Genomic DNA, 15630 nt, shown 5'->3' on the forward strand with positions numbered 1-15630 from the left:
GAATGCCTGAGTGATAGTGGCAGTGTCCCACTCCGCCTGCATAGCCCTTTAGTAGCTACTTAGCTACTATAGACTATGGAAAGAGGATTGCTCAAAACTGTCACTTAAACTGTTGTTTGAGTGACTTTTGAGCAATCATCTGTCAGTGTAAATGGGGTCTTATAGCTCCCACATCAGAAGCATAACTTGAAGCTCTTGAGTCCCAATGCAAGATTAGTAAAGGTGACCTCACAATCCCATGTGCTAGAAGGGCTTCTAGGACTCATCTGGCACCAGGAACAGGTGTGACTGCTACCTCCACACCCCCTATAGCCCTTTACAGCACCTATTGTAGCCTTCACATTAATGAGTTTATTTGATGACATCTGACAGGCACATTTTGAAAGCAGCTATACATTGGCAATGTCCAATCAGTAGGTGATAGTTGGCCATGCACAGGATAGTGATAGCAAGTGAATTCATCAATCCAAACTCGTTTTAGCCATGCACACGATACAATGCAGTGTTTTTGTTTTGATGTGAAAATCTAAAATCACCTATCATTTGGATTCCTAGGTGTGTTGAGGTTGTTAAGACATCACAATATGTGGAACTGGCTAATGATTTGGAGATCAATAAAGCTATCACTTTTCTGAAACAGAAGAACTTTACACAGGTATATTCTGTTTATTGCTTCCAGTTTTTTCTCTGTGATTTACTTATATAACTGTCCAGGGGCGGACACTGAGTGCCGAAGGCTCCTGTGCAAAGAATGGGCCTGACGCCCACCACCAAAGAGGAAAAAGTTTCTGAATATATATACATATCTTAGCCTAATGTGGTGCAGCTCGTTATAAGAACAACTCAGCCCTCATGTGTATTCATCATGTACCACTCCACGCTATACCTCACAGTCACTCATCATCACCATAGTATCTACAACAAACCGCCTCACATCATCTATGGACATCCCAACCAGCGGCATGAAGCTACCTCTCTCAATCAAACACACAAACTGTACACTTTTTCATCAATCATCTGCTGAGGTTCCACGATGAGTGTTTCATGAAGTTGCAAAATCTTGATTTAACAAATTCCCGACTTAAGTCCTGTGAAATCCCAGTATGTCCTTGAATCTGTAAAAGCAAAGAGGAGCACTGAGCTTTTCACATAGAGAGAATAAGACAACAAAGGGACCTCCACATTGGTTTTCCAAGATATTTCATATGTTCAAAATAGATGACGCCTTTGCATTATGACTGTTATTCCTAATTCCACTGAATAATTTTCCTAAGGCGAATATATAATTAATAATAATATATATATGTGTGTGTGTGTGTGTGTGTGTGTGTGTGTGTGTGTGTGTGTAGGTGTAGATTGCAGTCGCCGCCCTAAGACGAGCTTTCTACACACACATAATATACTGTGTAACTGGAAAAGGGTTGGGTCCCATAGCAAAAGTCTGAATGGGCACCTTATGGCTCCTAGAGAGTTATGAGTCACTTTTGACACTTAACTAGCTGCTGCAAACGATACACTGTAGTTCTGGCTCCCCCTCTGATTTACGGGTTGTGTGAGCACATGACCCAGCACATGTGATCACTGCAGTGATTTCCCAACGCCTGCTGAGACTGGGGCTTGCCTGCAGCAATCACGTGCGCTGGGTAACTTGATCATACAACCTTGAAGCCAGCTGGGGGATCAACATGAATGCGTTCAAACTGCAAACATCAGGAAATTGTCAAATGTAAGTATAGTAAGATATTATTTACCTTTTTTTTTACATACACTTTAAAAAAAAAAAAACTACACTCAGGGTCCGACTGTTGTGCCTCACCTAGCAACTCAGGCCCCCTCTATCCCCTGGGCTCCAGGCAGTATGTCCGCCCTTGTGACTTGTAATTGTATTACCAAGACTAGTAGGGTGCTGGGGGGGGGGTGGCTAGCGACCAACATGGAGAGTCGCATGTGAGGAGAGCTCCCCAGGGGATAACCTAAAATCCTTGTAAAATCCTGGCCTCAACACACTTCTGAGACCCAAAACACCGCCTAAGGACCCTCGGATCCTGAGAGGAGAGTTGGATCGCAGCTGGGGGCAATTAGAGTCTCCTGACACCCACAACAAGCTCGCGGGCCGTGGAGGAAGAGAAGCGGCGCCAACGCCCTACTACCTTCCCGCGCTCAGCCAGACGCCGACCCTTCCGACTCCCTGCCTGCGAGTCCGATCCGGACCTGTGAGTTTACCCTCCCCTACCCAGGCGTAGCCCACCCAGTGAAGTTTCCCTGGGACTCGGCCGCCCTGCCTGAACCAATCCCTCCCTTCCCCCCTGCTGCCGCCGTCTGACCGCGGTCTGAGCGGAGGGGACCCCAGCCCGTGGGACAGCGAGACTTACCCCTGGAGCGGACCGGCGTGGCGGGACTGGAGGACGGATCGCAGCTGCCGCTAGTCCGCGGCGTCTCCTACACCAGGACGGGCCGTGCTGATCCGGGCCCCGCGGGCTGAAGGGCCTGTTTCGTATCCTTCGGCGAGAGCCTCCTGCTGTGGGACCCCGGCCGGGTCCGCGGTCCACTCCTTCACCTGTCACCCGTGCATCGGAAGTCCTCCGCACCCGACAGGAAGTCGGTCCTTTCCCGGACGGGGGTGCCGCTCGCCTCCTATCCCCCGGAGCTCACCCTCCGCTGTGGGGACCGCGCAGCACCTGCGGCTTGCTCGGCCATCCTGCCGCCCTGCAGTCTCCCCCCGCCGCCTGCTAGCGGCGCCGGACGTCTTGCCAAACGCCAACCTTGACTGCTGGAGCCGACTCACTCGTGGACCGGCGAGCTGGGTCTCTTCCATCCTGCACAGCCGCCGGCGAGACAGCTATCAATCTGCCTGAAGCCACGGTCGCCCCGACCGCAGCACCTACCATCCACCTGTGACCAGCTTTGCTGCAACAGATTTGGGACAATCAACGGCCCCAAGGACTCTGATCTGCATAATCCTGCTTTCTGGACCCGGCCCTGCGGAGCCGGCAGCATAACTGTTAGTATCCAGCGGAGGCTGGGGGGCAACACACTTGCCAAGAGACACTGACCCCCTGGGACAGCACACAGGGCAAATAGCCCACAATAATAGTCTCCTCACCACCACCAGGGAGGCACCCGTTGCTATCTACACCGTTATCGGATAGCGCCTTGGAAAGTGCGCAAGAGACAGACTGCCTTAGTATACAACTCACTCATCCAACAAGTAATTGAACCCACAAGCAACAAAGCCCCCTATACTTTAAACTGTGCCTTCGCCCTTAACAGATGGGCATTGCCCCCCACCTACCTACCACAACCGGTCTGGATCTGGATAAACCTAGTATAGTTGCAATCCGGGCTGCGGAACCTCTAACAGTTATTGCAACTACATAATTATAAGAACTCGATAGTCAATAACATCTAAACCCCACCAAAATACAAGACCTCTACCTCCTAACGGCCATTGTAACCGAATAACTACAAGAACTCTATATCCAATAACATCTAAATCCTGTACGAGACGCATCAAACTGTTGGTAGCGCTATCCGACATATCTCACAGACAACAGTTCTTGAGACCTCGTATATTACATAGCGCAAAGTGGGGGAAAAGACGAAGACCTCTACTCCCTAACAGTCTCTACAACGCATAATTACTACGACTCCACAGACAATAACACCTCAAAACTCAGGTGGGAGGGGAGGAAGAGCCATCCACCCCCGTAAACCACTATACCAACCAACATCCCTCACCATGAGCACACGCGCCAAAAGTGGCTCGGCAGCGGAAAAGCTAAAAGAGTTTGCCCGCACCGAAACCCCTGATCACACCCCGCGAGCGACGCGACCCACCCAGACAAGAGAGCCCGAAGACGAAATGGGGCAACCCCCGGAGCCGACCATGCGACAGCTCCTAGAGGCAATCAATTCCTGTAAATCCTCTCTTACTAACAAAATAGAAGAGATAAAGTCTGACGTCTCGTTGCTAAGACAAGACCTACAGAACATGGGAGGCAGAATCCAGGAAATGGAAGGCCGCATCTCCAATGCAGAAGACTCCCTACGCCCACTCTCCGTGGCAGTTAAAAAAGCCATACGGGTAGCAGAATTCTGCCAGTCCAAAACGGACGACCTGAAAAACCGGTCACGCCGCAATAACCTGCGCATAATAGGCCTACCCGAAAAATCAGAAGGCTCCCACCCAGAAACATTCGCCGAGAACTGGCTGAAATCTCTACTGAGCGACGAAATCTTCTCTATTCATTTTACAGTGGAAAGAGCCCACCGGGTCTCGGCAAAACCGCCACAGCCGGGAGCCCCCCCGCGCCCCTTCCTAATAAGGATCTTGAATTGCAGAGATCGGGACGCCGCGCTCCGCCAAGCCAGACTAAAGGGCCCATTAAAATACAACAACGCAACAATCTCCATATTCCCTGATTTTTCTGCCGAGCTACAAAAACAGAGAGCCACCTTCATAGAAGCAAAGAGGAAATTTAAAGATAGAAATATTTCTTATTCAATGGCATACCCAGCCCGCCTGCGCATTGTAACCCAAGGGGGGGGGGGTTTCCTCCAGTCTCCCACCGAGGCCATGGAATGGCTGGACATGCACCCGGCTTCACCAAGAGACAACTAACCCTGCCGTACCTAAAACAGGACTTTAAATCCAGTCATAATTCATGCGACCGATACCCCTCTGACCTATAGACGGTGAAATGTAAGGTTGCGATATTTTTAAATTACTATCGGGACTTGGCGGACACCCATAGCCCTCTATAGGCCATCGGGATATTTCCCCTCTCACTAGCATAAAATCTGCTACTTCTGAATAGATTGTAGCTAAATCGTTTTTTATTTTTTACATGTTGTTTCTGACATCTACGCCGAAATTAAGCAAGATGTCAAAGATTGAATGTTTAAATTGTTGTAATCTGCTCTCTAATAACATTCTTAACAAGTCTGCACTGACACAATTTCCTCCCCTGCACTCCTCAACCCCTTCCCCTTCTCCTCACCCCATGGGCACAGAGGCAATACTTGAATTATATGTCCACATAGGCAGTAATGTCTTTAAAATGTCTTAGCTGGAACGTCCGGGGTCTCGGCACCGCGCTTAAACGGAGAGCAGTTTTCTCATATATCGGGCAAATTAACCCGCATATCATAAGTCTGCAAGAGACCCATCTCATTAAAGAGAAGGCCGATACACTTGCAAAGCCATGGGTACAGTGGATGGCCCACTCCTTCCACACCTCCTCCTCCAGGGGCGTTTCTGTACTTATCCACAGGTCGCTGCGTTGGAACCCTATTAACACCCGTAGGGATCCCGAAGGAAGATTCATATTCATATTTGGCGAAATAGATTCTAAACCCTATGTCATCCTATCTATATACAACCCACCCCACAATAACCTTCATCTTCTACAATCCGCCATAACATATGCACATCAATACCCCTCGGCGGGGGTGATCTGCTTAGGTGACTTCAATACGGTAATGGATCCTGCCAAAGACAGGTTCCACATACCCCCTAGTATGGCCCCCACTCAAAGCTCCTCCCTAAGACAGCTAACTAAAAGTGCTGGCTGGATCGATCTCTGGCGATTTAGGCACCCTGATGTGCAGGAGTTCACTTGTCACTCCCCGGGACACAATGCGCTAGCAAGGATTGACTACATATTCAGTTCCGCAGAACTAGCAATATACCTCTCTAACATCACGCACTGCCCACGAAGCATATCTGACCACAGCCCCATACTATTAACTTTGGAATTCCCTCAACACAATATAGTACCCACCTGGAAGCTCCACCCTTTCTGGTTAAAGCTGATCGGATCGGACGACCAAACACCTTTCCACATATCCCTATTCCTAGAGGCCCACAGTGATAATACCCACCCTGCCCTGAAATGGGATACTCTAAAGGCCTACGTTAGAGGATGCCTCAAGTCAGCCATCTCACACATTAAAAAGTCGACAGCCCAGGCCGACAGAGAATTAGAAAACCAAACAATGGAGGCAGAAAAAACGTATACATCTAACCCCACGGACGCCAACAAATCAGCCTGGCTTAGCCTAGTCCGACTCCATAAACATCAAATACATGCTAAAGCCAAGCGCAAATTATTTTTCACTAAACAACACTACTTCGAATTGGGGAACCAGTCCAGCAACCTACTTGCGAACCTCATCAGACGAGAAAACAACACTAACACGGTCCTTAAGATCAAGAACCAACATGGAGTGGAGTTAACCGACGTTCCGTCTATCACAAATTACTTTAAAGACTTCTACACTAATTTATATAGCTCTTCCTCCCAGAACACAGTGGCAGATATCCTGAGCTACTTGGACGACCTAAATTTCCCAACCCTCTCCGCAGAACAGGTCGAGCTTTTGGAAGCTCCAATTACGCTGGAAGAGGTCCAACAAATAATTCAGGATATGGCTCCTAACAAGTCGCCAGGCCCGGACGGCCTCCCAATAGAGACATACCGTAAATACAACGAACAACTAACCCCACTACTACTTGAGACACTAAACCAAGCCCAAATAGACGAAACCCTCCCACCTTCATTCTACAAAGCCTCCATAGTAGTCATACAGAAACCCGGGAAGGACCCTATAGATTGTAGCTCTTACCGCCCAATCTCATTGGTAAACGCCGATTACAAAATTCTAACTAAAATCCTGGCTACTAGATTAAATCAGGTAATCTTGTCCATTATCCATCCGGACCAGACGGGTTTTATGCCTGGGAAATCTACGACAATAAACATCCGTAGAGTTCAAACGGCCATTCAACTAGGTAAGCAATACAATAAGCCTTGGGCCGTAGTCTCACTCGACATGGCAAAGGCCTTTGACTCGCTAGAGTGGGCCTTTCTTGAGGCCTGTCTGGTTCGCTTTGGATTTGGGCCCAAATTCCAGCAATGGGTTAAAACCATATATAAATCCCCGAGTGCAAATGTAGTGGTAAACGGCATCCCGTCATCCGAATTTCAACTGGCGAGAGGCACCCAACAAGGATGCCCTCTATCCCCGGCCCTATTTGCCACAGCCATCGAGGCATTGGCGATCTGTTTGAGAAGCACCCCCAATGTAAACGGTATTAGATGGGCAGACCTCGAGAGTAAAGTGGGACTGTATGCGGACGACACAATCCTCTTCTTATCAGACCCAATAAACTCATTTTCCCAAGCTATGATCCACATAGACAGATTCTCCAATTTTTCAGGGCTATATGTCAATTGGTCTAAGTCGACAATCCTGTACACAGACCCCAACCCCGGAAACGATCCCTGCGTTGCTAGATACGGACTAAAACCGGTCCAACATTCAAATACCTGGGGATGTTTATGCCATATGACCATAATAAAGCCATAGCAGAAAACATAGACCCGTTGCTGGACAATATAAAACATAAGTTGAAAAGATGGACCAAATTGCCGCTCTCTGTGGCTGGGCGCATAAATCTTATCAAAATGGCCATCCAACCCAAATGCTTATACGTACTACAGCACATGCCAGTACCCGTTCCTAAGCGCTTCTTCCAATCATTGAACTCCCTTTTCATCTCATTTATATGGAGCTCCTCCTGCTCCAAACTAAGCCTGTCAACATTACAAAGGCCCAAAGAACATGCGGGAATGGCCCTCCCGGATCTTCGACTTTACTACCTAGCAGGACAATTGAGGAACATACGGGCCTGGGTTTTGGACAGAGAATTGGCCATAGCAGATAAACAGCTTGCGAAACAAGTAAAAGGTAACAACCTCTTAAATTTCCTAGAATTTCCGCAATACACTAACTCCGCCGACATGGTCCCACTCCATAAATTGGCTCTTGGCGTGTGGAAGGAGATGCAGACACTGCAGAGATACCAAGACGTAATACCTGAACTTCATCTCTGGAACAACCCTGGTCTCACCGCCCTACAATCAGTCCCAGATCCTCAATACTGGACGGCTCAAGGGGTACACACACTAAATGATATATACGTGGATGATATATTTCCTACATTCACACAGTTACGCGACAGGCTACAGTCCCCGCATCTCCAGCTATTCAGATTTTTTCAGCTAAGACACGCTTTGAACTCCCAATTTCCGTCCACTTCAACACATATATCCAAGTTCCCCACAATTGGCATCCTGAAGTCTCAGGGACCCAGGGGGCTAATCTCGGCCCTATACACGCACCTCCTCTCGGCTAAAATAACCCTGAATCCGCCGTCAGCATACGACAAATGGAAACAATCTATTCCATCCCTCACACCCGAGGAATGGCAGGACATCTCCGAATCCCATTTGACGGTTTCCCCCGCCGTGAATAATAAACTAATCCAGCTATATATAACGCATCAGGCCTACCTTACCCCCAGCCGTCTATACAAAATGGGTAATGCACCTTCAAACACATGTCATAGATGCCGCCAACCAGAGGCGAACTTCTGGCATCTAATATGGGAATGCCCCCTAATCAATGAGTACTGGTCGGAAATTATCGACCTTATAAACTCACTACTACCGCCCCCACTGGTTGTCGATCTGGACCCCAAGGTGGCGCTGTTTGGCCTGCTGGAGGAGGAGGTGTGGCCACACCACACTCGTACTTTTCTGGAAAGAGTGCTATTCCTGGCCCGCAAGGCAATAGCCATGAAGTGGATGGCCGCGGAAATCCCCTCAGTCCCACACTGGATGCAACTAGTAAATACCGTAATCTCCTATGAGAAGATCATATACCAAAACCGAGGATGCCCGGCCAAATTTCGGAAAGTATGGGGGACTTGGTTAGACTCCCACTCTACTTTGCCTATGGAATGAGCCTCGAGGCCCGACCCATACTCCCCCCTTCTCACAAACAAACGCCAGCAGACTCACATTTCTCGTTTTTTTTTTTTACCAAGACCGAAACAAGACAGTGCAGAATCAGTTAAAAAAAAGTTTTAAAGTTTACTGTTATTAAGAAACTTAAGAAATATTGTAACAAGATTTGTATCGGTTTAATAACGGAAAATATATAGGATGTACCTAACAAAGTTTCTCTTCATTCTGTATTATGCAACACATTTTTTTTCCAAAATAAAACAAATTAAAAAAAAAAAGACTAGTAGGGTGCTAGTAGGGCTCTGTGATCTCCCTCCAAACATCGCGGGTGTCAGCTGATACCCGCGGGAAACAGCCCCGACAAGCCACGTTGGCGATTGGGGCTGTTAACCCTTCAAATGCCGCTGTAAATTCTGACAGCAGCATTTAAATCCCCCGGACGATGTTTGTGGGTCCCATACGGTCTAAATAATGAAACAAAAATACATATTTGGTATCGCTGCGTCCGTAAAAGTTTGATCTATCAAAGTAATGCATTATTTACCACACACAGTGAAGGTCGTCCAAAAAAACAAAAACGCCAGAAATGCGCTTTTTTGGTCACCGTGTAGTACAGCAAAAAAAAAAAACATAAGTTTGGTATTGTAGTAATCGTACTGACCCCTAGAATAAAGTTATTATGTGATTTTTGTTGAAGTTTATGCGCCATAGAAACAAGACTCACCGAAAGATGGCGGACTGTCGTTTTTTTTCCTTTCTCTCCACTTTGAATTTTTTTAAAGTTTTTCAGCACATTATATGGTACATTAAATAACACCATTAAAAAATACAACTCGTCCCGCAAAAAACAAGCTCTCATACAGCTAGATCGATTGGATAAATAAAGCAGTTACAATTTTTTTTAAAAGGGGGGGGGGGGGAAACGAAAATAGAAAAACACTAAAAAAGCTCCGTCACTAAGGGGTTAAGTACGAGTGGCAGCTAGTGATCGCGTACTAGCACACTTAAGAGAGAGTTTTGTGCCAGGACTGTGTTTAGCTCACAGAGGATTGACTATACATTTTAACAAAATTAACAGACATGGAAGAAGAGCATCAGCAGGACAGGTCGTCGGCCTTTGAGTATACAGAGTATCATATTAAAATACAAGTTAGCAATAGAAAGATGTAGCCACAGAGGCATAGTGTCATCAGTGGGATCTCAAAACACAGACACAACCAATGACCACTTGCCTATAACATATTAGCTTCCATTATAGGGTGCCATTATAACGTTTCGGCAATTTATTTTTATGACTTTTTTTAAAATTCCCCAAAATATGTTTTACAATAATTTTGTTTTTATTTTTCACCATTTGCTTGACATTGTCAGTATGATATGGTATGTACTTTACTGTTACCATTCCGTAGATTAGTGTGTAGATATGATGGTGTATGGCCTCAAAGGACTACTAATAGCCCTGTGAACCCTTGTATCACTTGATGACACGATGTTACAGTATACGGTTTACTCCGCCCTGTATGAGTGACAAGCAGTTATAAGTAATTTATATTAATGCATTTACTCTTTTCCTTTTAGGCTGTAGAAACTTTAAAAATGTTTGAGAAAAAAGAAACCAGGGTAAAAAGTGCAGCCGCAACTAATCTGTCATTCCTTTACTTCTTGGTAAGCTTTCCTGCTTTTTTTTGTGCACAAGCGATCGTTGGATCTCGTAAAACAAGCTGGCTTCCACTTAGTTGTGTCCATCCCCAGCAGCCACGGGTTTCAAGAAATTATTAGAAGTAATGATTTAAAGACGACCCGTCACATCCTCTGACAAGCAGGATGGGCTGCTAAATCTATAGCTGCGGCCATGCCGATTCCTGCGCTTTTTTTTCTTTTTAAGTCTCCCTTGTTTGCCCACAATGACTTCTGTGACTTTTGGAGTCTGATGGTAATCAAGTTGGGTGTCTCCTCTGTGCAATGTCAATGGCTGATATGATATTTAATTGACCCTGGTGGGTGGAGACCATCCACACGATATTTGATTAGTATCAGGCTCTAAAAGTAATGTGAGTCTTTGCAGGCAAACAAGGGAGGCTAAATCTATATTAAATCAGCGGGGGCGCGGCTGTGAAGGTATGCAGTAGAGATGAGCGAGCATACTCGCTAAGGGCAATTGTTCGATCGAGCATTGCCCTTAGCGAGTACCTGCCCGCTCGGGAGCAAAGATTCGGCTGCCGGTGGCAGGCAGGCAGCTGCGGGGGAGAGGGGGAGGAACGGAGGGGAGATCTCTCTCCCCCCCCCCCCCCCCCCTGCCCGCTTCCCCCTGCTCACTGCCGCAACTCACCTGTCAACCGCGCCAGCAGCCGAACCTTTTCTCCCGAGCGGGGTGATACTCGCTAAGGACAATGCTCAATCGAGTGATTGTCCTTAGCGAGTATGCTCACTCATCTCTAGTATGCAGCCTCTTCCATCATCAAAGAATGTAGCGGGTCTTATTTAACATCTATACCCAACATTTAAAGGGAATGTGTCATCAGAAAATGACCTTTTGTATACATAAAGGTTATAGATTTTACACATTTAAAGAATTTCAGTTTTGTTTTTTTTTTTGTTTTTTTTTAATTCTTTGGTGTCACTATCTATAATAATAATAGTGTGATACTTCCCTGTTCTGTAGAGGGAACTTTTCAGCAGTCATTTCATTATCAGAAGTAGGATTACAATAGAAAATAACTGCTATATATAGATAACACAGGATCACACCATTCAATTTAAGGCCCTTTTACACGCAACGGTTATAGCTCAAAATTAGTTCAAACTGCCGAAAGTGAGCGATAATCGTTATGTGTAAACACGGGCAGTCATGCACTTCGTTCACTTGTCGTTCGCCATGGGGTTTCAGCTGTCATAAAAACCATCGTTCAGACGCTTAAAGAGGTTTCATTTGAACGGATTTCGTCCAGTCTTTTGAGTAGCTGCACGGTGGGTTTTGTTTGCCTTGCGTACACAATGAGTACATTGTTTACTCATGCTCAAGAAGACAATAGAATCTGCTGGCCAGATAATTCCTCGCATAAACACATACCCACCTGAGCCAACAGCTGCTACCGAGTTTACGTTAGCTAATGAAGGAAAATAGAGATGATCAGGTGCGAGTTATTTTATGCAAAAATGCTGTCAATTTGTTTAGTCGTTTGGCCGTTTAAGCGATAATTGTTGCCTGTAAAAGGGGCTTTAGGTGATGTCATAGCTCACCTTCTACCCCTCCTTGCACAATTACCTTGCAAAGGGTGTACGGAGCATGCCTAGAACAGAAGTAAATGGGTCAACTCCTGCCCAACCATGAGGCTGCTGTAAAGCATATCTCTGCAGCAAAGACAAGATGGCCACCCCTACAGTCATGTACATACAGTTTAAAAAAAGTACAATCTGAAAATAAAAGTAGCTTAGAAAAATAGAACATGTTTCACTATCTGGTTCAAATAGTAAATATAAATATAGGTGATACAATTCCCTTTACAATGCATCTCCAGTTATATAGAGAAACGAGTAGAGTGGAGGAGAGGGCACAATAATCATTTTCCGAAATAACTTGTGTAACAGATTCTGCTTCTAAATAGCAGCAACCGGAGTCCATGCTGCTCATGTATATGCACTAGGAGACAGATCCTGCTTGGTCTTTTAGGCCCGTGTCTCAAGTATGGGAGCCAGTGTTGTAGAATCACATTACATCCTACAGCGCCGGCTCGCCATCTGGATATGGGAGCCTTTGGTCGCAAAGTAGGACGCTTTGTCTTTTGGCGAATAGATATGAGCGGCACGGGCCGCGGTTGATCCATGGCGCTATTTAGAAGCAGAATATGCTAAACAATATAGTTTATATGATATGGGTTTCTTCTTCCATGGCCGCCATACTGGGTTATAAACGTGCTCAAATATTTGTTTTTATTCCAATGACCAGTGTCTTTCTATATGTGTAATATCTTACAGGAAAAGGATTACTCCCAGGCTGATCTATATGCGGATCTAGCAGTCACCGCTGATCGTTACAATCCATCAGCGCTGACAAATAAGGGCAATTCGTATTTTGTAAGTGGAGACTATGAAAAGGCAGCTGAATATTACAGAGAAGCCCTGAGGAACGACTCCTCCTGCACAGAGTCCCTTTATAACTTTGGTGAGAAAACGTTTCCTTGACCAATGAGTGCATATGTCTTGAGCTGGATATACGGCCCGTAGTTTCCTTTAAGCCACTTTTAGATGAGTATTTTACTCCATATTTGGTCCATGTTTTATGGATCATAAATCTGTAAATGTAAATCTATATCTCTTTACTCGGCCATATTTTTCATGGCCATGTTTTAAAAATGCAGCATGCGCTACTTTTTGTCTATTGAGTATTGTTTTCTGTTGAGCAAATACAGATCAGTATTACTAGAAAATAAGACCAATGAACAACATATGTAGGTCAAACAATGATGAAATGCTGATGACATATGGTTGCCATGTCATCTGTAACACGCAACAGTTACATTCTCTTCTCTTCAATTGGTTTCCTGTGTGTGACTAATTTTATCAGTCATGTAGTTCTGCCATCGCATTACTGAACTACATTGAACATTCCTGTACATCGCTCCATTGAACTGTGGGGCTGGCAATAACACATGCTTATCATCAGTGCCTGACACTATTAGTGAAATACATGTACAGTATATCTGTAGCACCAGTATCCTTCTTCAGGATGAGCTCTGTAGTTTGACAAGTCAGTTAATCAGCATCTGAGCTACGATCGATGTGATTTGATTGCACAAAAACTAATGAATATATTTTTCCCAGGTTTGACGTACAAGAAACTAAATCGCCTGGAGGATGCTCTGGATTGTTTTCTTAAACTCCATGCGATCCTGAGGAACAGCGCACAGGTTGTCAGTCAGATAGCAAACCTGTATCCTTACTGCAAAGCACTGACCACTTAGGCCTCCCGCACACGGGCACTGCGGTAAGCACCGTGATTTAAATCGCGGCGCTTTGCCGCGTTTTACTTTCGTCTGCAGCTGAAAGCGCCGCGCTAATCGCGGTAAAAAATGTCTGTGTGAGGGAGGCTGTCACGTTGGTTGTAACCTACATTATAGAAGCCAGAGAACTATGAAGGTTGTTAAAAGGTTATTCCCATCTCCTAAAGTAATGGAAAATCACTAGAATATGCTATCGTTTCGGTGATCTGGGACTCCCATTGACTCTGAGAGTGAAGGGGCCCTACTGCGTCCCCCTGCACAGCACTCTTGTGCAGGGAAAACTTTTGGGGGGATGTAGGGTTATACCAACGCTGGGGCTCTTTAATTTTCAGGATTAGTGGGGCTGTCGGAGATTAGACCTCCACTGATCACAAAGTGTTGGTTTATCCTTGCTAGGACCTTCAAGGCTTGAACCAATCGGAAGCTAGGGGTTTGATTGGGGGCGTTCCTGCTGTCAAACCCTTAGCTTACGGTGGCATCAAGATACAATAATACCCAATATATTATCACTTTATGAGATTTAAATACTCTTTTTTTTAACCACGAACATTAGTCTGTACAAATAGTGATACAAGAGGTCCATCAGGTTACAGTGGCCTCTAGTTACAGTATTTTCAACCTACAATCGTCTTTCCTGGGTCATCATATCTTGAATTTAGATATATATCACAATACCCAGACACTGCCAAAAAGTAGACATCAGGTGAAGGAGCTCTCCATTTTTTATTTACCGGAAGAACCCTGAAGAAGCTCCCGTCTTCAACAAGGAAAGTGATTAAGGGTGCCTGTCCACAGGCGTTATTAAATTGCGTTCCCCGCAGCGATAATCTGGCTACGGGGAACGCAATGCACGCTTTACATAGCGGCCGTTTTTTCTCGGAAGAGCAGCGAGAATCACTTCTCAACTTTTTTTAACCTCACAGATGCCACAGTCATTGCTGAGTGGGGGATCAAATTTTACTACAGAACAAAAATCGGACGCATGTCTGAGAGGCCCCATTGAAATCAATGGGAGCGTTATACCACCATTATGCAGCTTCAGAACACTACGATAATCGCTGTAAAAAGCACATGTGTGAGAGTGGCCTTAGGGTTGATATTTTTGGGACTTCAGAACTAATTACTAGATTTTCATAATTTTATAGTCTCTTTTAATGTCCATTTAATTGGCACTTGATTGTTTATTTACCTTAACCAAGTTAATTTAGGTATGAAATGCTTGATGATCCTAATCAGTCAATTGAATGGCTCTTGCAACTCATAAACATTGTACCGACTGATTCACATGCCCTTGCTAAACTTGGAGAGCTGTACGATACACAAGGTGATAAGTCAGAAGCTTTCCAGTTCTACTGTGAGGTATGTGTTCACTGTAATACTGATACAAGACTGGGTGAGGAGGAATGCACAACAGTGACGCCATGTACAGGCCTTTCAGATCTGTTGCAAAACATTAGGCTGTGACATTGGAAGATTATTGTTTTCGGAAGTAGCACGTTACATGATGATCTCCAGAATTACCAGCATTTAGGATTTTGTAGAATTCTTCTGCTTCAGTTTGGTTACTTGTAGCATACATTACCTCCATTCACACTGTGTATGACTAATTAATTGCTGTCACTCACAGCTTTGGTATTCAGATAGTTTAGATGTGTTTCTCCAATCCTGTCCTCAAGTACCCCCAACAGGTCATAACTTCGGGATTTAGTATTATATGGATGATGTAATTATTGTCAGAAATTGCCACATGTGTTCGCTCTATAGGGAATCCTCAATCATGACTTGTTGGGGGACTTGAGGACTGGCGTAGAGAAACA

At 45.4% G+C, this 15630-nt stretch overlaps 1 protein-coding gene across 2 annotated transcripts in view; it reads left to right on the plus strand.

Annotated features, from left to right (window-relative positions):
• IFT88 (intraflagellar transport 88) overlaps window positions 1–15630 on the plus strand; it is a 63180-nt gene that overhangs the window by 31192 nt on the left and 16358 nt on the right. For both annotated transcript variants that reach the window (XM_066582172.1, XM_066582173.1), the window contains exons 15-19: window positions 556–655; window positions 10392–10478; window positions 12789–12975; window positions 13635–13743; window positions 15022–15172. In XM_066582172.1, the coding sequence (XP_066438269.1) occupies window positions 556–655; window positions 10392–10478; window positions 12789–12975; window positions 13635–13743; window positions 15022–15172 (634 nt within the window). The remainder of the gene's footprint in view (window positions 1–555; window positions 656–10391; window positions 10479–12788; window positions 12976–13634; window positions 13744–15021; window positions 15173–15630) is intronic.

This window comes from Eleutherodactylus coqui, chromosome 1, assembly GCF_035609145.1.
Source record: "Eleutherodactylus coqui strain aEleCoq1 chromosome 1, aEleCoq1.hap1, whole genome shotgun sequence".
NCBI lineage: Eukaryota > Metazoa > Chordata > Amphibia > Anura > Eleutherodactylidae > Eleutherodactylus > Eleutherodactylus coqui.